The sequence below is a fragment of the Nipponia nippon genome, unplaced genomic scaffold (genome assembly GCF_047370975.1).
Source record: "Nipponia nippon isolate SJK-2023a ecotype South Korea unplaced genomic scaffold, ASM4737097v1 scaffold_3, whole genome shotgun sequence".
NCBI lineage: Eukaryota > Metazoa > Chordata > Aves > Pelecaniformes > Threskiornithidae > Nipponia > Nipponia nippon.
Genome location: NW_028262347.1, coordinates 17,233,518 through 17,257,067, shown reverse-complemented (window position 1 = coordinate 17,257,067; position 23,550 = coordinate 17,233,518). Strand labels below are relative to the sequence as shown.

Below are 23,550 nucleotides of genomic sequence, written 5' to 3'. Positions count from 1 at the left end.
AGATAAAGAATGCAAAAAGAAAAGAGAAGGAATTGCTATCAATTATGAGGAAGGGGGGAAAAAAAAAAAAAAGAGACATATGCTTTTACCTGGAGAAACATGCACATCAAATACCTACAGCAAAGAAGTCTAGGAACATCTGTGCAGAAAGCATTATTGTACCATCACAGATCCAGAAGGAATTCATTCTGCACCTGCCTATTCTGGAGTGGACCTTCCAAAATGGTTGCAATAGTATAGATGACTAAGGGAAAAAAAAAAAACAAATAGGAGCCATGGCAATAACACCTACTTAGTCTAAACTGGAAAGCACAAGACAAATCAGAAATGCTGGGATAAAGATTTATTTTTCTGTATAATGAGAGCAGTTTCCCCGGGGTGGGGGGGAGGAAGTAATCAGTAAATAAGAAAAGTTAAGACATATTTAGCTATACCTTGCAGAATCACTTGGTTCACAGAGTTTCATGAACTCCATAAAGATTTGTCAAAATAACAGCTTCTGCCCAGTGCTTTGCTTCAAAAAAATTGTTTTAGAATAGAACAGAATATTTCAGTTGCAAGGGACCTACAACAACCTTCTAGTCCAACTGCTTGACCACTTCAGGGCTGACCAAAAGTTAAAGCATGTTATGAAGGGCGTTGTCCAAATGCCTCTTAAAGACTGACAGGCTTGGGGCATCAACCACCTCTCTAGGAAGCCTGTTCCAGTGTTTGATCACCCTCTCAGTAAAGAAATGTTTCCTAATGTCAGGTCTTTTGTACTACGTCTAATGTAAACACATCTCAGATATATAAATCAGATACTTCAAGATTCACTGATCTAGTTAGTGGTGGTAGCTAAACAAAAATCATTACAGTCTATGTTGCTTTGTACAATCTCGTGTATTCTATGCATTACATGTATGTTAGCAAGGACAGACCTACATTAAAAAGTAACATTTACTCACCTTGTTCACATGTACTTTGCTTCAAATTTGACTTTATTTTAATGAACTTCCTGCTCTGTAATTTTTTAGTTTAAATTTAACCCTTTGTTAAGCCCAACTGCTAAGCAGAAGTAAATCCAGTTCCCCCTTCAGAAATGACAGAATTCTGCACTGAAGAACAGACCACAGTAACTATAGAACTGAATAGTTTAAAATCGATTTCTCTAGTTTCAAAAAAAAAAAAAAAAAAAAAACAAAACACAAAAAAACACAACCAACAACTGTGTTCATATGACTGGAAAAAGACATTTATACATTGCTTTCAACAGCTCTGAAATTCTTAATGATAAAAATGTGGTTTAGTTCAGACTAATTTATCAATCTCTCTGGGTGCTAAGGTTTTATGTTTCTCTTCATCTTTAGATTACACTTAAGCACATGCAGAGATTCCTTGGTTGTGAAATAAAGCACTCAGCAGTTTGCAAACACAAAAGTTAGTTACCCACGCAAACTTATTTTTAATTTTTAGAAAACATACATTTTCAATATATTATATTCTCATATAAGCATACACTACTTCTCTCACGGTACACTTGTATCACTCCATGCGAAGAGGAATTGTCCCTAGTTCATTAAACAGTTCATTAAACAAATGCATTTCTGTTTCCCTCACTTAATGCCAGGCCCATGTGCCTTTTTCAAGGAAGATCATGAAAAAAGAAGCATCTCCTCACTTTTTACTGTGCAGAATAGTATCCATTCTACTACTAGTTGTAACGTAACTGTATTACATCCTAGTAGTCACCGTCCCTCAGCCTTAACTGGTATTACTGGACTTGCAACGGTCAGTCCTAGGTAAGATGACGTATGATCCAAAAAGCCTACTTGAGTGAAGAGTCCACTTGACTTCTTGCAGAGTAATTTCACAAACAACTTCTCGGTTGTAGTGCTAGCTTCTCTCTCCTTCTGTATTCCGTCAGAACACAATAAAAAGCAAGCTCTTAGCCTCCAGATCTCTAGATTCAAATGCCCTGGACCTAAAAGCAAATTAGACAATTTCTCAGAATTTTATCTTCTTGTCAAAATAACTGGTTCTTTTAGGAAAGGTTCACAGGTGAGAAAATGGTGGCTTTCCTGACTAAAAGGCAATTAGGACGACCTCTTTCTTTCTCTTCAGATTGCCTCCACTCTTTGGGGCACTAGAAGGACTGGGAACAAAGCAAACATCTCCCTGATATGCAAGCTTAAGAAAACCTCCACAAAACTTCTTCATAACCTTTGGAGAAGTAATTGACTCTTCTTGTTCACAAGAAGATGAAGAAATAATTTTCAGCCTCCCAGTAACTTTCATTGTCAATTTAAACATATACTGGTTCAGAAGCCATTCTCTTAAGGGAAAAAGAAAAAGAGAAGCAACGAGAAGGGTTAGACCAGCAGTGCTTCCATGAGTTTTATGGCAACCCACAGAAAGTCTTCTCTGGCTAGATGTATGCAAACAGTTTTAGGATGAAACCTCTATTAAAACTGCTGATTACTCCTGGGGGTTAAAAAAATCCAAAGGAATTGCCAAGTTTATTTACTTACACATAGCAATAGTTTTGCAGCAGTTCTGTAGAAACAGGCAGGAAGTACTGAATTACAAAAAGCTACTCTTGCAGCTGAAGCAGACCTGAACACAACCTTGGACTGTTCCATTTTAAATTAAAAAAGCCCATTCAGGAATATCACAAACGAGTTGAACTCTGCTTCAATACCAACCCAATTATTATTTGAAACCAACAAAATGAACCATCTACATTTATGTTTCTAAGGCTGGGCAGGTAAACAGTCTCTGCCTCTGAGCTACTAGTGACATATCCTGGGGGACGGCACTAAGGATTGCTGGAGGTCGAAAGACCTATTCAATCTAGTGTCAACTCACCAGTCCTTTCCTCCAGCTACTTTCACCCAGCCTATCCAAATCCATGGATATGCTGTCCTATTTTAGATCTGATTTCTTTAGGAATGTATAGTTAATACAGTGTTTCATTAATGTATAACAATATATAAAACATACAGATTGGTTTTGCACATTTTTTCTGAAACAACACTTTGAAAGGTATACATCAAAGAAGTCATTTAGAAAGCAAACGTATACCATCAATGTAATACTCCTCATCCTTTCTCAGCTATCGCAGGGGTGTTGGTGGGTGAGGCACTGCTTAGATGGGCAGAGAAAGGAAGAAAATGAGGAAAATACTACTGCTACAGAAAGCCTTCATAATAATATATTTAAAGTTGTTACACACTACTTAGTACCTAGCCCTTTTCCTGCTGTCAGGCTTTCCTTTACACCACCCTCCTGAGGCCTAAGGGTGTTGGCTTCAGCTGTGGGAGGGTGTTACAGGGAGCCACCCGTCAGTGTCCCACAGCTGTGGGAGGGTGTTACAGGGAGCCACCCGTCAGTGTCCCACGCCCTGTCTGCGGAGAAGCATGGAGTTCACAGTGGTGGCAGGGGCGGAGCAGGTGGTCTCAGAGGGAGGAGGATGATGATGGCTTCTTCCTCCCCACTCTGAGGACCCCCACCTGGGCTATTTTTCCAACATGCTCTTACATCTTTTGCTCTTGCTTCATTGGTCTGCACCTCCATTTTACATCCACATTTACTGCATATAGCGTGTATTACATCTGCTTGAGACTTGCTCTTTCCTCTCTTTTGGTTTTGCCCAGCTCCCAGCCTGCACTGCTTTACCAGCCACTGGTGAGCTCTTCACAGCACTGGGGTCCCCAGTGGCATCCCGAGCCCCAGCTTTGCAGCCTCTGCTCCTGCTCCTCCACCCCGCATCCTGCATCCCCGCTTGCAAGGCCTCGGCTGTCACACCACGCCGAGGCTCCTCTGCACTACGCTGTTCTTTGAGGGTCACAAATACGTCATTCTACACAGAATAACTACTTGCTACTACTATCTGTAGAAAGAAATATGGTTATACCACACAATTACACAAAGACAAGCCAAAGCGAAACTAAGCAGTAGCCACCTGGTGATGAGAAAAAACGCTGGGTTTGGGTTGCAGCTAAGCAAACCCAACCAAAGCTCCATGTAGGCAAAGACAAGTTTAGACAAAACCTGACGAGTCCTGAGCCCTTGCACAGTTCGTGTGAAACCTGGGGCCTGTTCCTAGCAATCACAAGACTGAATTTACAGGGCAACAGATCTGCCTTAAATTCTAGAAGTCACATAGCTGCATACTTAAAGTTCAAACAATATAGACACACAGATGAAAACCAAACCGTGTAGGCTATCAGCAATGCATCTCCATGACTATTTTGATGGACACTGCCACCCGTTTACATTTTTTCTCCCAATACACTCATTTTTCTTGGCTGGTTGTCTAGGCAGTTTCATTTCAAAGAAAAAACGTGCAAGATCAACTTTCTGTCGTCAGTCACACATAACCGCTCCACAGACTTTTAATCCAACCTGGACACGCATACACAAAGAAAGCAGGAAAATGAAAACCAGACTTACAATCAGGATGAATTTTATATTCCGTATTTTTACCATACAGAGTTACAAGCTCAAATAATTTGTTACAGATCTCTCTTATCATGGCATCTTTCTGCGACAGGGATTTCTAACAAATGATTAATATTTAAAAAAAAGCAGGAGGCAAGTACACTGGCTGGAGAGAAGCGATCTTGCCAGAAATCAATGCCTAGGACAATCAAAGATATAATTAAACATACTTTTGGGTACCGCAACCACTAGAAAGTGGCTGGTTAAGACTTCCAGACTGCCAAACAAAAGGAAAGGCAAAAATTCTGAAGTAGTATGTTTTGTTCCTCTGTGCAAGAAACCTGAAATTAAATTATCTTCATTACTGAGAATAAGATCTGCTTAATTCCATTAGCACATTCATTAATATTGGATTTCTGTACAAACTGTGAAGCGACATAGAACTGATCCAAACCAGGCATGGGCAACCAATTGTATTTCTGTTGAATTAACCATGATAAGGAGTTTATGCTTCCTTTATGCCTGGTGTTGGAATACAGCCAGCATAGAGCCTATCCAGCATAAACCCAGAACGATGAGGACAGACTGCCTGATTGAGCATAAAGCCTAGTAGAGCAATACTATCCTAACAAACTTTCTGAATTAGCAAAGTGACCCTGTGCTGTGTCAATATTTTACAACACTTTTACCATCTTTCAGATATCCATGTCATCTTTGATACACTACTAGAAGTCATAAAGTGATCAAACTACAGCTTCACTTTCCTATAGATACTAAAAAATTACTCTCAAGAAGGTAATTCTGATTGATAACTCCTCATTCAGTAAGTAAATAAACATTAACATGAGGCATAATGAAACTCTTGGCCTTTCTTGTAAGATAAGGTTTCATAAAGACTGTGGCTCAATCAGGAGACTACAGGCAAAAAACTAGGTCAGTCCACACAGTAACCATGAGGAACATAAATCACCATTATACAGGTCACAACAAAAAGTGAAAAACTTGAGAGCCGGTCGAACTACGTTGAACTTTGTATGTTCACACACAGCACAAACTTCAAGATATGTGATAACCATCATCTACTTGTGTTCTTAGCATTAAATACGCTACTTCAGTCAACAACATAGTAACTGCACTGATAGTAGGGAAGATGAGAACAGAATATGAAGTTTTTCCAGGATTTAACTAGATTGGAATCAGCGAAGAACATCACCAGAGAGGGAAATACAGGATGACAGACACACAGCCTAAACCTCACATGGGACCACAAGTTTACACACACAGCTGGTAAGTGAAGATTCAAGTCTAGGCACAAGCCTATAATCAGTATGCAGTGAAAATACCCCTTTAGAGGAAGAGGAGCCTTCGGGCTGGAAAACAGTAGTGGAATAAAAGACAAAGAGCAGCCTATATTCTCTCTTTCACACCAACTGGAGGGCCAAGGTCCTGATCCTTCACCACATGACAATCGTGCAAAATTATGCCAGGCTATGACAAACAAAGATCGCATAGCAGGCAACAGTGACATTTTCATCAGACCATGGATGCCCGTCAGAGCATGTGATGAAGGGAGCTACAGGGTGCAGAGGGAGATGGCTACTAATACAATTGATCCAGACAATAGTGGACTATTACCAACACCAGAGGATCCTCTGGGATGACACATTTAACTTGTTCCGCCACATTAGACCTGGGTCTTGAGCCAAAGAATACAGATTCCTGATAACAAAACTCAGAGGTTTGGAAATCTACATCTTACAAGAGTCAAAAAAGAATCATAAACTTTTTGTTTGATAGGCACTGAGTACTAATAGCTAGAAAGAATTCAATTCATTTCTTGCTTTTCTAGCATTTGTAAAACTACAGCCAATGCTGACATTTAATAAGCCACGGGAATCATATGAAAAGTTTTTAGTCATAAAGTAACCCTAGAAAGAACATCACCTGATACCCAAAACATTTCTGGATTTTATAATTTTCATAGACAATTTCTCATCCTATGAGATGCGCTTCTCCTGAAGGCTACCTGATGTGCCCCTGAAGCTAAAACAGGCTGGCTTGCAGAATACGAAGTAGTGCAATGCCATCTGCATAGTACTGGAACCTGGCTAATTCGGTAACATTGACAGTTTGGGCATGCAGGGCAAATTAACTCGGGAAGCGCTGACAGACGAACCATACAGAATAAGCGCTAAGTGAACAGAAGCTGTATTCTTACTGAATAAGAAGAAAGAAAGAAAAAAGAGAGGCAAAAGCATGTTGTCTAGAGTCACAAATTTATTTTGTAGCACAAACAGCTTGCACTGCTTCACTGATCACCAAGTTACACCACCTGTACAAACTGGAAGAAGCTCCCATATTCCCTATAATGAAAACAAGCAAAAAAAAATAATCTAGGAAGAAAGAACAGTTATCAGCTGATAATTGTTGATGTAACTAGTGACCAAATTGGTTTTACAACTCTTCAGGGGTCAAGGGAAAACTAATGTCATGACCCAAAATGTTTTAAAACCATTTCTCTCCAGGTGCTAAGGAATACACAACCACTAATTATTAAAGAATTTTCAGCATTCTCTGAACTTTGCAGTTTGCTCTTGCTGTATTTCACAATTTCATTTAACACTACTTTTCGAGAGCTTTAGCCAACGAATGTGTTTACAGATGAATCACAAATGTGTTAATCATTAATCTCTGCCCCAATGTCATTCATTTTACACTCAATTTTGAAGCATGATTTTGTAATCAAAAGCTGTCATTCCAGCACATAAAGAAGAAAGGAATCACCATGGAAATTCCCATCCCTTCCTTGACATTGAGACGTAATCAGGATGGGAGACCATTTTTTTAAACAAGAAAAAAAAAAAGCAGTTTTAACAGAACAACCATGGCTTTTGAAGATACCTACAGAGAAATTAACATTGTAAACTATATACTGAAATTAGTTACAAGTAAGGTAACTAAAGTGAGAATGACTACGTCATATACCTAACATTTCTTCATAACTATCTGATGGATTCTCAAATCACTATAAAACTAAAGTTTGAAGAAAACATTGCAGGTATACACAAATAATACCTGGAATGAAAGAAACTCCCATTGTAAGTGAACTGGGTCAAATCCAGCATAAATGTTCTGACATCTGTAATTGTGACAGGTTATTTGAAGAACCTAACAGTAATCCTAAAGGTCCTGGGTTGTTTTTACACATAACAGCACGCCCCTCATGGGACCAGGGTTTTCTGTGGTTGTTGCCAGTGAACTTTGCAAAGACAGGCAGTAAGTGTGTTCATATGTCAGCCTAGTGACCGTTTCAGTATTCCAGATTCAATCTTACTATATTTCTCATCGTCTCAGCCTTCTGTTGAAACGCAGCCTTGATAAATCACGAAATCATACTTTATTTACTAAGGGAAGAGAGGGAGTGGTCTGACAATTTAAGTTTAGAGCACTGCTGTTCTGTCCTCGGAGAAGTACTGTTCACAGCAGCAACTCCCGGGCAGCTACGTTAGAAAATGGAACAACATACTGTAGCACAAACTTTGTCTCATTTCCCATCAGGAAACAACACTAACAGTTCAAATTATCCGCTAGAAGCTGCCAACTCTGCTGGTGAAAGGAACCACTGCTCTGCAACTACTAGGGAATACTTAAGGAAGCTGCGAAACGTGAATGGAGATGCGAATATAAAAGCCCACAAATAAAAATATTTTTAGACCTCTAATGGGAAATTCCCTGTGCTTCAAGGGAGAAGTCAGAATGTTTGAAATACCGATAAACAAACCACGGCCAAATAAATATCGACAAACAAAACTGCATCCACTAGGTTTTGTCTTACGGGTTGGCATTTTTTTAATTTATCGGCTGCAGCGTTACGATAAAACGTGACGAGGTAACACGCCCGGTTTCACAACAGTTTTGCAAGAGAGCCTTAAACAATCTACGAAAGGATTATTCGGGTGGGAGCCTTCTCCGTCCCCACCCGCGGCACTTGGGACAGCTCCAGAAGTTAAATACCTGCTGGAGAAACGCTCTGCGCTCACAGCGACGCGGCTCGGGCGCCCGCTCCCCGCCGGCCAGCGGCCCGGGGCCGGGGCAGGGGCGCCGGCAGCACCAGCAGCGGCCGCCGCCGCCCGTTTCGGCACCGCCGGCAGCTGCCCGCGGTCGCTGCGAGAGCCGGCGCGGCTCCCCCGGGGCCGGCCGGCAGCTCCCCCGCGGCGGTCTACGCCTAGTGCGCGGCAGGCGGCCGGGCTCCGGCTGCTCCCCGGCTGTGCCCCAGGCGGAGGGCTGGCAGCCTCCCGGCGCTGGGCGCGCTCCCCGGGGGCAGGCGCCTCGCACAGCGCCCGGCGTCTGCAGGGCAACCCTGCGCCCGGCCGCTGACCCCCCCCCTCCCTCCGCCCCGCTGACAAGCCCGGGGCGAGGGGAGCCCTGCCCCGGCACGGCGCGGGGACCTGCCCCGCTCGCTTGTTTGCCCCCCTCGACGCCCCGGGGCGAGCGGGCAGGGCAGCCCCGAGCCGGCGCCGTACCTGCAGGACACGGAGAGCTCCACCTTGGTGGCCGGGATGCTGGAGCTGAGCACGTTAAAATCCCCCACGGACGCCATGTTCGGAAACCCACCACTTCTGCCCGGCTTCTGCTGCCCCGCCGGCTTCTCCAGCCCGAACATGGGGCAGCGCAGGGAGGGAGGCAGGGAAGGAGGGAGGGAGGGAGGGAGGCCGGCGGAGAGGGAGGGGAGGAGGCGGTGCCAGGCGGCCCTCCACAGCGCGACGCCGCCGGCCGCCGCCCGCGGCGCGGAGCCCCGGAGCGCCGGCCCGCACCGCCGCCCGCGGGCCGCCGCCGCCGGCTGAGGCGGCGAGGGAGCGGGGCGGTGACGTCACCGCGAGCGGGCGCCGCGCGGGCTGCCCGACGGCCGCTGCGGGGGGCGGGCGGCCGGGCCGCAGCGGAGCCCCCGGGAGGGAGCGGCAGCGGGGCCGGCGCGACCCCGAAGGCTCTGGGGCGGGGAAGGGCCGCGGTGGCGGCGGGCCCCGGCGTTTTCGCTCCCGCGCCTCCCCGGTCTCTTCCCCCTCGGCCCCCGCACGGAAACTCCCGTCCTGTCCGGCAGGCAAGCCGGGGAAACCCCTCCTTCCCCGTTCGTGAGTGAGCGAGCGAGTCCCCACGCCCCGAGCAGCTCCCGGCCTCCGCGGGAGCCGCCGGCGGGGCAGAGCGAGGGCGGGCCGCGCCCCGTCCGGTAACGTCCCAAACTTGAAGGCCCTGCGGGCGGGCCCCGCGGTGAGGCAGGCCTTATTCTCCCGGGCCACGAAAGAAAACGCGCCCCGGCAGCCAACGCCAGGGACGTTTCGAGGCGCGGCGGCCGCCGCCCGGTGCGGCAGGGGCGGGGCGGGACGGGACGGGACGGGACGGGGCGCGGCGGGGTGCGGCGGCTCCGCGCCGCCAGGGGGCGCGGCAGAGGGGCCGCGGCGGGAGGGCGGGCTGCGCTGGCGGGGGGTCGTGAGCGGGAAAAAGGAAAAACGAGCCTAGAAAATGAGGCGTTCGTGTTAATTGCCCTCGGAAAGAGAACAGTAATTGTTATTACACGGGACTTGAGGGAAAGACGTGGTTTTACCTCGGTTATTACACGCATTCAGTAACACATTGCAAAATGTGCATTTCACCCTCTCGTGTACTTGTGCAGGCCCTTATATTTTTTAAAGACCACTAATTCAGTCCTGCTGAATCTGTTCATAATAATCCACAATAATCGTAACAGTTTCATCATCTTCTTTCTCATGTATTTAATTTGTATCCATTATCATGGCGTCTCTGGAGCCCCCAGTACTCCTTTCTCATCATAGCCTCCAGTATTCATTTCTCATCGTAGTCTGATGACATGTGAAGTGCTACCATCCCCATGCCACAGATGGGAAGGTAAGGTGCAGATAAATTAAATGCCATGTCTGTAGTCGCACAATATGTAGGGCAAGTCAAACATCATAGGATATGTACGAAAATCCTCTGCTACTCTGAGTGTGGTTCTACGCGTAGAAACAATGCAGTTTGATGTGTTTGTTTATAAACGACAAATGTAACTCTAAAGCCAAAAACCTTGTCAGAATACATTCATTTTTTAGTTTCATTTCTAAGTTCTTGTTGGTGTAGTTCAAGTTCAGCGCATGATCTCAGGTAGTACACCAAAATAATGATGGTCAGAGAACTTGAATGTAGCCACCTGATTAGCTCCTAGCCAACGGATTAAGCAGTGGGAATACGGAAGACAGCAACATGGTCAATTTACGGGACAAATACTCCCTGTGCACAGCACATGTCTGAAACATAACTTCAGTGGCGGAAACTCAAAGAAGATATCACTGATATTTTTATTCATAACCTTCTAACTTCACACCCTAATTCCAGTCTTTTGCCTCTGTTTTCAGGAAGGTATCACGTGAATTTTCTTTTCTTTCTTTTCCTTCTCTTGTCCAGTTATTGAACACAAAGCAATTTCTCATCAGGTGTCACCAAAGTATTTCCTCTGTCCTGGTTTTCGCTGGGATAGAATTAATTTGTAGCTCATATGGAGCTCTGTTTTGGATTTGTGCTGGAGACAGTGTTGATAACACAGGGATGTTTTTGCTACCGCTGAGCGGTGCTTACACAGGGTCAAGGCCTTTTCTGCTTCTCAGTCCACCCCACCAGTGAGGAGGCTGGGGGTGCACAAGGAGTTGAGAGGGGACACGGCTGGGACAGCTGACCCCAACTGGCCAAAGGGATATCCCACACCATATAATGCCATGCTCAGCATATAAAGCTGTGGGAAGAAGAAGGAAGGGGGGATGTTTGGAGTGATGGCATTTGTCTTCCCAAGCAACAGTTGTGCGTGATGGAGCCCTGCTTCCCTGGAGATGGCTGAACACCTGCCTGCCGATGGGAAGTAGTGAATGAATTCCTTGTTTTGCTCTGCTTGTGTGCATGGCTTTTGCTTTCCCTATTAAACTGTCTTGATCTCAACCCACAAGTTCTCTCACTCTTACTTTTCTGATTCTGTGCCCCATCCCACCAGGGGTGAGTGATCGAGCGGCTGTGTGTTACTTAGTTGTTGGCCAGGGTTAAACCACAAGAGTCCTTTTTGGCGCCCAGTGTGGGACTCAAAGGGTTCGAGATAATGACAGATTTGATTGGAATGTGCTAGATTGAATCTATAGCTGTTATTGCTGTTTAGCTATTAATTGGCAGGCTCCTGTGCTTGCCATGGGGCTTGCTTGCCTTACTGCACATAACAGTCTAGTGCTCACTAGTGGCTGCTTTTTGCTTTTGCTGCTTGGTCTATGCTGTACTGCTAATCATCTTACTCTGCTGTGCCTGGGAACATTTTGATAACAGCGATGGCCATGCGCCTGGGCTGGCAGATGGCCAGGGCATGGCTGCTGTTTCTGTGCTGCTGTACTGGACAGGCTGGAACTCCAGTGTGAACTCGAGTGGAAGGGACTGAAACCTGTGGATGAGTCCATGCAGGAACAGGACACCCTGAAGCGTCTGTGGCCGTGGTTATGTCTGTGCCGCAGCAGGTACCTCTGAAGGGATTGTGGCCCAAGGATAAGTCCATGCTGGAGAAGGTACACCTTGAAGCATCTGTGGCTGTGGGTAGGTCCATGCTGCAGCAGGTACACCTTGAAGCATCAGTGGCTGTGTATGAGGTCATGCTGGAGCACTTCAAAACCTGTGGCCATGGATAACCCCACGACAGAGCAGATATGCCCCTGGAAGGACCGCAGCCATGGGTAAGACCATGTTGGATCAGGTTTACTTCTGAAGGGACTCTGGCCGTGGTTAAGGCCACGCTGGAGCAGGTCTATCTCTGAAGGCATTGTGGCCCATGGAGAAGGCCACGCTGGAACAGGTGCACCTCCAAGCGACGGTGGCTGTGGGTAAGTCTATGCCGCAGCAGGTATGGCCCTGGGGAGACTGTGGCACATAGATAAGGCTCCACTTGGAGCAGGTACTCCCCTAAGGGACTGCAGTCTGTGGATAAGTCCAAGCTGGAGCAGGGGCAAGGGGAGGAGTTCATTGCAATGTTAAACCCTATGGTCTGTTCCAAAGAGGCCAGGGGTGGTGATTGTAATGGATACACCTTTAAATTGTTGTAACCCGTGATCCCAGTTGCATGGTATAGGAATTACTATAGCAGGAACCACCCAAACCAATGGAAGACAAGCATTACAAGAAGTGCAGGTGCAGCAGCGACCCGACCTGAGCTGGCCTTAGTGCCCAGTAACTCCACACAACACATCACCTCTCCTGTCCTGAGTGACAACCATCACAGATGGAGCCCAAAGTCATGGGCTAAATGAACTCGATGGACATTTTGTGGACATTTTACAGACATTGCACAAGGGTGGTCCGTAGACAAAGGGAATGATACTGTGTATTGTATCAAAGTATGGGAAGGGAGGTGGTGATTGATCAGGATGTATTGGATAGTGTGGGACTGGAGCATGATGTAAATGGTATGGAATAAGGGGAGGACAATGTGCTGGTTTTGGCTGAAGAAGTTGAGAGGGGACACAGCTGGGACATTTGACCCCAACTGGCCAAAGGGATATCCCACACCATATGATGCCATGCTCAGCATATAAAGCTGTGGGAAGAAGAAGGAAGGGGGGATGTTTGGAGTGATGGCATTTGTCTTCCCAAGCAACAGTTATGCGTGATGGAGCCCTGCTTTCTTGGAGATGGCTGAACACCTGCCTGCCGATGGGAAGTAGTGAATGAATTCCTTGTTTTGCTCTGCTTGTGTGCATGGCTTTTGCTTTCCCTATTAAACTGTCTTGATCTCAACCCACGAGTTTTCTCACTTTTCTGATTCTGTGCCCCATCCCACCAGGGGGGAGTGATCGAGCGGCTGTGTGGGGCTTACTTGCCAGCTGGAGTTAAAACATGCCATCCTCTTAAACCGGCCTGTTTGAATTTTTTGCTACAGCCAAGAAACCACGTACCTTCACAAGTATTCTAGGTGTGTCTGCAGGCAGCCAAACCAGTAAGCCTACAGCTGAAATTGCTAAAAAAAAACCAAAAACAAAGGTACATCAGTGTGTTATCAACATTATTCTCATACTAAATCCGAAACACAGCACTATACCAGCTACTAGGAAGAAAATTAACTCTATCCCAGCTGAAGCCAGGACAGAAGGGATGGGTGAAGGATCACTGGTGCCTTGAGAGGCTAATGCCGAGTACAAACAGGGTACTAGATGACTAAAAAATAAAGAACAGTTTTCTAAAAAAATTAAAACTCTTTTTCAGTATTATAATAGTGTTCCTTCCTCTTTTATAATCTACTGTAAAAATCTAAACATAATCAGTGGATCCCACAGGACATGGCATGAATAACTTAAAAGGCATGAATAGTTATTATAATAACTATAATATATTACTATATGTTATATAACTACTATAGTAACTATAGGCATGGGTAACTTAAAAGTATATCATGTAAGTGTGATATGATCTTATATTTTTCCCTACTAATCCACTTCAGATCACTGCTTTGGGTTAGGTGGGGATTTGATTTGATAATTTTTATATCATCTGATCTTAATGTTTTATTTTGCTTCGAAAAATGGAAATAGTTGGTTATTGGCGTTTCTATAAATAGAGTATCCTATGAAAATAATGGAGGAGTTAAGGAAATTCAAGTCTTCAGTGTTGCTGGGGAGACATCCATCTTCTCTCATCATGTTTATAAAGGCACAGCTATTTTGTCTTCTAATGTTTCGGCTTAGAGTAAGTACATAGTTGGCAAGCACTGAGAGTGATTTATATGGGAAAGAGAAACTAACAACTAAAACGAGGGATAGTTAAAAGATGTGCACCAATGTGGCTAAGTATATATTATTATCATTCCACAGAGGCACCTCGTATTTGCTCATTCTTAAATGGCACTGAGGTGTGGGGACTGGAACAATGCCTAAGTATTAGGACAGTGTCTGGAATTTATGTACAAAATAGCTATCAAATTATAGTGCGGAAGAAACATCAGGGCTGTGTGTTCTACATGCTATGCTGACATTTGAATGTGATCACTGACTCTGAAAATTCTGCAGTGGAAAGCAGGACATATTTTCCTCGCTTTCTTTTGTGATTGTTACTTTATTATTGTCAGCTGTTGCTAATTATCAGATATCTACATAACTTCTTTCAATATGTGCAACCTAATTTAAGGAATGAGGGATATGCTTGCAGTAATTGCAGCATAAACTATGAACAAACTACAGATTCCAGAATAGCTGTAATGTGTAACACTGAATGATTGCTTTAAAACATCACTTCTTCCAGGTTTCAGCAGTATAATTGAACCCGAATGCCACAGGATGCAAATATTGATTACTCCCCTCCACCTTGTCAGCTTTCTGCCTTGTAGATGATTAATTAGACATCTCAAGAAAAGAAGTTTTATGATTCAGTCTTTGAGCTCCTAAAAAAAAACCCACGCAAAACCAACACAAACTATTAATAGGAAGTTAAGGAACTGGAAATGGCATCTATTCTTCTGTAGATGTGAAAGAGTATGTGGATGGATATGGGAGTGAGTTTAGAAGTGAGCTTCAGCGTTATTGGAACAAAACAACTGTGATTATAATACAATACCATTTTCATGACAACCAAAATACTGCTTACTACAGCTGGATTTGTGATGAACATATAATATTTCAAGTATTTGTTCAGTAATTATCTTAATTAACATCCAGTAAATACCATCCTTTTATCCTGGCTGCTGTCAAACTGTTTCTTTCAAGAGCCTAAAGAATGAACTCAGCCACAACTTGGTCCTTTCTGATAGCTGGACATAACACCGAAACAATGCCAATATCATAATACACACTGCAGTTTGAGAATTGTTTTATCCTTCTTTCCTGCCTTTGATTACTGTACTTAGCTTCCTCTTTATTTGCTATTGCTGCTTGTTTTAATCCATTGACCAAAGACAAGGCACTTAGCATTCGCTAGGGCAGGTGGAACCATCAGCACCATCATCGTTACTGGAACCATCAGCAAGCACCGTGGCTGAATCCAGACCACAGGCTTTAAACAGCATCCATGATACAACATGCTGATGGATATGCTTAGTGCCTTTATTCTTCTAGTATGAATTATCTCCTACAACTCCATGATTTTGTAATCCGCTTTCAAGACACACAGATACTCATGAAGCTCTCTTTTTGTTACAGTAAAGTCTAAAGGAGGTGTCTGACTCAGAGGTTAGACATAAAGAAGAAATCTCCACTCCTTCAAGGTTTTCACTTTAAACACTAGTTTTTCAAGGGCTTATGTCTGCAGTCTCACAGGTGTCAAGGAGAGTACATTCTTCAGTAAAAAGTAGCTAGGCCTATGTTTCAAAGTCTTTGAAACATATCCGTGCTGTCTGCAGGAGAAAAGAGCAGCTTGTCACCGTGGCATAAGCATGAGGAAGTTAGTGAGTCATCAGTGCAGAGACAGCTAATGATTTCACCATTTCTCTACCATGACAAAGTTAGTAATGCGTTTGTTTGTATACCTCTCTACTGATTCCATGCAGAATAAAATCACGAAGTATAAATACCATTTCCCCTCTCCAAAGACGCAAAGGATAGCTATCCAACAAATATTCACATCTCACTGTATTATCTACAGCAGAATTGGCTATATTATCTATCAAAGCACCTGTTGCACTAGATAAAGTTTCCTGGATTATTTCAAGCTTTCTTCCAGTTTGATCCAGGCCAGAAGAGACAGAGCAGCAGCAGCACAACCATAAGGCTCCTTCCTTCCACGTCCAGAGGAAAGCATTCTTTCATAGGATCAGCACAGCCATTCCAGGTTAAGTAGTGGTAGCATCAGCTCCTGTCACAGTTTTCAGTTTGTTCAAGAGCTCTCCAAAACGGCAAAGACCCCCGAAGCACTCTCAGAGTCATCCAGGAGGTGTCATGGAATCCATCTCACGTCTTACACTTAGTACTGCACACTAACGTCTCTACATCTATGCACAGAGGAATTTTAGATCTACGGAGCACTTTTTCTGGCTCTCAAGTTCTAAGCATGTGATTTGGGAGTATTTTTAGCACTAGTTTTTAGCAGTCAACAAAGTCAGATTACAGTTCAGATTTCATTTTAAAGAACAAGGAATCAAACTGATTAGGCCTTTTTGAATGAAGAAATATTATTCATATGCTTGCAACTGTGCCATAGGCCAGACTGATTTCATTTCTGGACAGCTTGCCAGAAAAATGTAAGGATGCATTTAAAGCCATTTTTCTAGAAACCCAACTCATGACTAGCTCATGGCAGCAATTTCAGGTGCTGCTAAAATAAGAGTGTTTAGTATGGCAGCAAGGATGGTGACAAAAAGATTGTCTGCATAAAATTTATTTTGAGAAGTCTAAATAACAATCAAGGAGTATGCTTTTAATGAATATAACATCAGACAGCCCCAAAATGAAACCTCAACACGTTCATCACAAGATCAGTTGAGCACTTAAGGAAAGTATCTTAGTTTCAGAAGAGGAAATCTACTTCTTCCTCTTCAGCCAATTCCCATGTTCTTGGACTACCCTTGAAGATTGGAATTATTTTTTTCTATCCTTCCCTGCCATGCCCACTCACCTCTAGGCCTTTCATTTTTCTAAGAAATATCAGCTGATTTGCAGAAAATATGTGAGCATTACAAATCTTTCAGGAATAATATACTTCACAGTTTCTTTCTCTGCCTAATCTCTGTCCACATCTTTTCCCTCAGCCTGCTTCCAGGGTGTTCATAAAATCACTGCCACCGTTAGCAACACATCTTTGGAGGCAAAGTCTTCATATGTAAAACTTGCTTTGTGAATTACCTAATTCAGAAGAAATTAGCACGCTCAGCCTCTACAGCAAATAGGTATGTTTTCCAGTTATTTTCTTGTTTGCGACGAAAGTCAAACTCAGGTCTTTCAGGAAAAAAAATTCATTACAGCAATTCTCAACACAAGAGCAGCAATACCCAAACTGCTATGTTTGAACCACCCTTCTCCGTCAGGTTGTGCCTTTCATTACTTATGTACATGACTTCATTTCCTAATACCATAGAGGAGACTTCAGCTCACATTTCTTAGACCATGGAAGAAATGCCTGTCTCTGCCAAAATAGTCACAGATTTAATCTTTCAGGGTAGACTCCACCACAGATTTCTTTAGGGATCACCGATTGCTGATCTATTACCTACCTGTAAATATTCAGACAAATGTGTACATGGTGATACACATCAGGTGAGGGTGTTAACCTGGACTAATCTGGGTAAGTGTTGGACCCACTGCCTGTCAATAGTCACACACTCGAACTCAGATAAATATACTCTGGATGATATATCAGGTTCACGTATTGTTTCAGCTTCCCAGAAGGATCCCAGTGGAGTCAGGGTAACACTGTCTATTCTAAACAGCCAGCAAGAAGCAAAACCAAACTTTTCTGTCAATTGCTTTTTAACAGTTTCTTTCACAAATTTCTCAGTGTAAGCCAAGATAGTGGAATTTAAAAAAAACCTGTCACCATATGTGCCCATACCATGTCTGTTGCTTCATCATTTTGAAAAAAAGTGGTGGGTGTTCCTGTATTCCTTCAAAGAATTTGCACTCCTTCCCAGCATGTTGCCAGGTCCCCTCCCATGTACTATTTTTCATGCAGTCAGGCTTACAATGAAGCTCTGTCCCAAATTAATTTTGAAAGCTGTGTTTGATTTTTATGTTAATTACTTCATTCACTTCTTGATTCTTTTTCCTCCCAGATTACACTTGCTTTGTGGAAGAAACCAACAAACGCCCTTTGGGCATAAAGAGACCGTGACTGTATTTCCATTGAGGAAAAACTTCACAGGTCCTTAAGGCTCTCTGTTGTATCCGATAACCCAGAGTTAGATGTGGAACCAGAAAGTGCAAACCTCTCCCACACGATGGAGTCCTATCATCTGGATTCTGGGAAGAGAAGGAATTGTGTCTGGAAGGATTTGTGAAATCATGAGAGGATATAAAACATCCTCTATTTTCCAGATGAGAGACTTTCTGAGTGGATCACAGACCCTATCAGTACCGTCTATGATGTTGATTTGGATTCTGCAATTGATTTTATGTCTCAACCTACAAAGGCTCAAGCAACAGTAACTGAAATACCGGGAATACTATTAAAAACCTCTACTCCCACAATTATCAATCATTATTCCTTGATAGGAGCTTTAAGGTCAGATGCTCGGTCTGGCAAAGCACTTTAATTCGTTAAATCACTTTGGCTTTCACCTCCAGAAAAGGCCTCCAGCAGTAAGGTCTTTTTGTTCAGATACTTAAAGAAAGTTTATTATTTTAGAGTAAATGTAATTTTCTGAGCTACTCGGTGCGGTTGGGTTCTACACAGCCCATAGGTTTCTCCCAGCACGCAGGCAGCAGGTTTCTGGGCAGGGAAGGAGCTGTGCCGTGGTTTGGGTTGCTCTGCCCCTCGGTATGGGTGGAACCCTGGCTGTTGCGTACACAGCTGGGAGGCATCTGCAGCAAAAGTGAGGTCCTTGTATACAAGATGTTTTGAAGAATTACAGTTACCACGGGGCAAAGTCGTCTTTTTCTGCCCATTTACCAGAAGCAAGCTCCAAAGTGAATACACTAGCTCTTTGAGAAGCTGCTGTTAATCACTCATGACTCATTTATATCTATGAACTAAATTTTCCTACTTTACAGCATTTATTTTGATTGCATTTTATAATGACAGTTACAGTCCCAGTTACCAAACATTAATTTATGATATAGGTTGATTTTGCGTTATTAATGAACTATCAAAAAGGCAGTGTGACTTATAGTAATGGCATTTAGCAACTCGCTAAAATATCTAGAGAAGAAATAAGTGAGAACTTCAGAGAGTTGTTTCTCTTTCTTTTGTAGAAACAGAAAAGGACCTTGGATGGCCAAAGTGAATTTTAAAAATACTTCTTTTTCCTCATCATTTATTCCATCATTGATGAATTTTAATTTTATATTATTTTCCATGACATTAAAATACCTTCAACAAACAGTTGACAGCATGTGGGTTGTCTTTCGGGAACACTGTCCATCAGATTTCCCTCATTTCATGGCAACATTCAAGCAGTTAGGGTTTTAATGAGGCTGAAAATTTGTAGCCCAAATAATGTAATGAGTCTGACTATCTTCCAGAACAACTGTGGCACTAATGCAGGAATGCTTGAATTCATAACTGTGTTGTTGGGCAGCAGCACTCTTCCTGACTTAAGTGCGGTATAAGTCCCCACTTAACATTTGCTGAGTTTGGAGGATTTATTGTACTATTTCTTTGCCTATGGGAAAAGTACAAGTACGATATTTCTGTTTTCTCACATGTCACATTCTGCTGTCTCAATGTACTTATTCATATCCACAAATTATTCAAATGAGACCTGATCCATTCCTTATTTTCAGTTTTAAAATACCACTTAGAATTGCACAATATTTCTCAAACAGGAGGTAAATTAGAGCCTGTTACTTAACAGAATATGAGAGATTAAACTGTATCAGTACCATAGTCTGAACTGTGCTGATGGCTGTCAGGACTTCTAATTCTGTATCTGCAATAAATGAGAACCTTTTGTTTCTCTTCTTTTCAGAAAGGTCTTGCATCCTTATAAAAATATTTTTTTTCCCCTAAAGTGACTTCATACACATTATTTATCCAACTGTGGAATAAACATTCATCCTCAAAAATAAATTACTAATTAGTTTGTGGCAATTGCCAGATACCAGCAGCATACATTCCAGAGTCACAGTAGCAAGAATTCTATGAAAATTATCCTACTATTGAGGTAACCATAGCACAGTTGTGTTAAAGTTATTCTGCAAAAAGATGCTGGCTAGCTGCCCACGCAACCAGCATTTGTCAAAGCTGAGAAAGTAACTGCATGAACACTTCAAATTTTTTTGTGAAAAAAAAAAAAACATAAACCAGCAAAACAAACCTACCAAAAAATGCTAAAACAAATGTAAAGCAAAAGTAAATGACAGGTTTTGAAACAGTCACATGGATTGCATTCTGAATTTTCCTCAGAGGTAAACACAAAGCTCCTTGAAATAAAAAAAAAGATCATTTATTTGAATAGTGGTTCCCCATTTCATATTTACATATTTGATTTAGAATTTAACTATAAACACCAAAAAATTAAATTTGCTAATTCAGTAGCTTTAAAAATGGTAAATTAATCTTTCTTTGCATGACTAAGAGAAAAATTAGAATAAGAATGATTCTTAAACATATTGGATATCTAAATCATTGCAGAAAATTAAACAACCTAGACCAAATTCATCCTTATAAGAGCTCAACAGAACAGAAATAAACAATGAACTAATTAACCGTCTTGAGTTTAACAGATAACTCAGTACAAATTAATATTACACTTTAAATATTAACTTCAAGTCCTTAGTCATTTACAGTTTTGGTGTATCTTTTCATAGTAATATAATTAGCATAGCTATGTAGAGTTATATAGTGAATTTAGAAGACGTTTGATTACAAAATATATTTTTAGTCCAGCTTATGTGTTGCCCAAGACACATAAGTAGCCCTTTAAAAGGGCAAGGCACTTAAAAGTTTGTACTTTAAAAAAGTTTATACTTTTTAAAAGCCTTTTGGAAGAATATTATACATGCTTCAGTATTAATCTTTATGAAGAACACACTTGGGCTCCTAACAGAAGGATAAATTCCTTATACATGATTGCTGAAGATAAACTAATCCTAACCCTCAGTCCAGTTTTAGCCTTGCAGCACACCTAATTCCAAGAACCATCCCAGGAATGCAATATGGAATTAAATTCCTCTGCTACCTGGCGTCTTGTAGAAGCAGACTCCTAACACAAGCATTCTCCTCAGTGCCACCTGGATCCCAAGAACCGGATCATGAACTGTGCACCAGAAAGGGTCACTCTCAGCTTTTGTTGAACTGTAACCCAGCATTGTTTTCTTAGCTCCATCAGTAATCTTGAATTTACCTTTTATAAGACTAACCCTTGCCTTGGCATAGCTTTGGCTGAGAAGCCACTGACATCGCAGAAACTCAGTATGGCAAGGAAATTTTAGGCATCATGCTTCAAAACTTACTTTATCATCCCTTTTCAAATTAAAACCATGTTTTACCTAATTATTCTATGATTCTAACATTGTAACATCTATATTTAGCCTTGTCTTAATAGTCCTTCCAGGTAGAGAATCTTAATGATGCAAAATAGCTGTTCTTCATTGTTATCTAAAGCTTAGTTTAATCCAACCTTTTAAACTCAGTAACCTTTATTTTACTTATTGCTGTAGGTGTCTGTCCAACTCTAAATCTAACAGAAACCTTAAATACAGCTTTGCATCATGAGGCCGTCGCAGCATGGTAGCTAACTTAGCAAGGACAGTGCTATTTCACATTGTCCAAAATGTGGAAACCTGCTGTTTTTATCAAAGAATGGTAGGATCATTGAGGTTGGAAGTGACCTCCGTGTTTCATCTAGTCCTCCTGCTCTGAGCATGGCCAACTTCAAAGTTAGGTCAAGTTGCTGAGGGCTTTGTTCAGCTGGGTGTTGAAAGGCTCCAAGGCAGGGATTGTGCAGCTTCGTGGGGTGACCCTTTGCAGTGTTTAACCACTTGTAAAAATTTTGCCCTGTATCCAGTTAGGATTTCCCTTGCTGCAGCTTGTGACAGTTGCCTCTCGGCCTTTTAGTTGTGCACCTCAGAGGCAACTCTCACAATGTCACATAGCTCCACTCAGGTAATGGAAGACAGCAGTTAGGCTCTTCCTTGGATTTCTCATCTCCAGGCTACACAAGGAGAGCTCCCTCTGCTCTTGTTGCTTATTATGTTCTAATCATTGGCTCCCTAATCATCTTAATGATCTTGCAGTGACGTCTCTGCAGCTTGACTGCCTTATAGCAGGCATCCCAATGCTGTACCCAAATGTGACCTGGGGGAAGAAAATCACTGCCATTGCCCGCTGGCTGTGCTACTGCTCATGCACCCAGAGCGCTGTTAACCTTCATGGCTGCCAGGGTGCCCTGCTTACTCATGGTCAGCTTTTTGTCTGCCAACACCTTTGCTGCAGAGCTGCTATCCAGCCACTCAGACCCCATCCTGTACCCATGCCTGGGCTTATCCGTCCCAAATGCAGGGCTTTGCATTTGTCTGCGTTGAAACCCATGAGGCTCCTGTTGGCCTGGTCCTCCAGGCTGCAGAACAGATCAGCACCGTAGATGATGAGGCCCTAACCCTAACCCTACCTGTGGCACAGGAGCCTCTCTCAACACAGCAAATCAATGTGACAGAAGGAAGTATTGGTTATTTTCTCAAACCTGATCATATTTTTCTGTTTCCAATAGTAGCTTTTCACAGCACAACATAGTACGGTAAAGAAATAACCATTAGTCACAATACAAAAATTAGCTCAATTTATTCTTTTTAACTAAACTGTTAATTTTTATTTCATTCAGAAGTCCAAACCGTAGGCAGAATGTAGCATTGGTCTTAATATCAGCCTTGGTGCAACTTCCCAACCAATCTGTGAACTTAATACACTAAAAGACTCTCTCAGGTTGTAGAAGCCAAGCCATAACCACCTTCGGCACCACTGCCTTATGTCTGCCCCATGGCCCTCAGTTTTCCTCTAAAGTAAACACAGCACAAGAGTCTATATCTGAACTACTCTCCAAAAATTAGATATATATTTCACTATGCAGTGAATCTTTGCACTTTACATTTACGCTATTCTTTATATTGTCTGAAACTGCATTTCTAATATTACCCTTTTAGTTTATCTTTGAAAAGCTCTCTTAAAATATGCTATATATAGTTGCTTTCCAAAATAAGCTTCTTACAGACATTTGCGATCTAAATCTAATTAATTAAATTGATTCTTCTTTTGTAGCAAAGGAAGACAGATAGGGTGAGAAATGCAAATACTAACACATATCGCATATCCATCAAAGGCTTTTTTTCCCAGTATGCTTTCTGGGAAATTGCATCTGCAATGCAAATGCAAAATAGTCAAAGTAGTTCTACTAAACAAATAGAACATATACAGCTTTCTTTAACTCTCATTTTTTGCTGTTTAAAACATTTCTAAATACCCCTTCCCCTTTGAGGAAAGAGA

General features: G+C 42.6%; 1 protein-coding gene and 1 long non-coding RNA gene across 4 annotated transcripts in view; one reads left to right on the top strand and one right to left on the bottom strand.

The window, feature by feature from the left end:
• The window catches only part of CPNE8 (copine 8), a 111,823-nt gene extending 102,727 nt beyond the window's left edge, over nucleotides 1–9,096 (bottom strand). For both annotated transcript variants that reach the window (XM_087766930.1, XM_087766931.1), the window contains exon 1: nucleotides 8,946–9,096. In XM_087766930.1, coding sequence (XP_087623056.1) covers nucleotides 8,946–9,085 — 140 coding nt within the window. In that variant the 5' untranslated portion in view covers nucleotides 9,086–9,096. The remainder of the gene's footprint in view (nucleotides 1–8,945) is intronic.
• Nucleotides 9,097–9,922: 826 nt separating this feature from the next.
• On the top strand, nucleotides 9,923–19,342 carry LOC148054518 (uncharacterized). 2 transcript variants are annotated; one of them, XR_015706719.1, is made up of 3 exons: nucleotides 9,923–10,323; nucleotides 17,165–17,302; nucleotides 18,185–19,342. It is a non-coding gene; the product is annotated as an uncharacterized LOC148054518 (long non-coding RNA). The 2 variants fall into 2 exon arrangements; XR_015706720.1 differs by lacking the exon at nucleotides 9,923–10,323 and adding an exon at nucleotides 14,046–14,175.
• The last annotated feature ends 4,208 nt before the right edge of the window (nucleotides 19,343–23,550 follow it).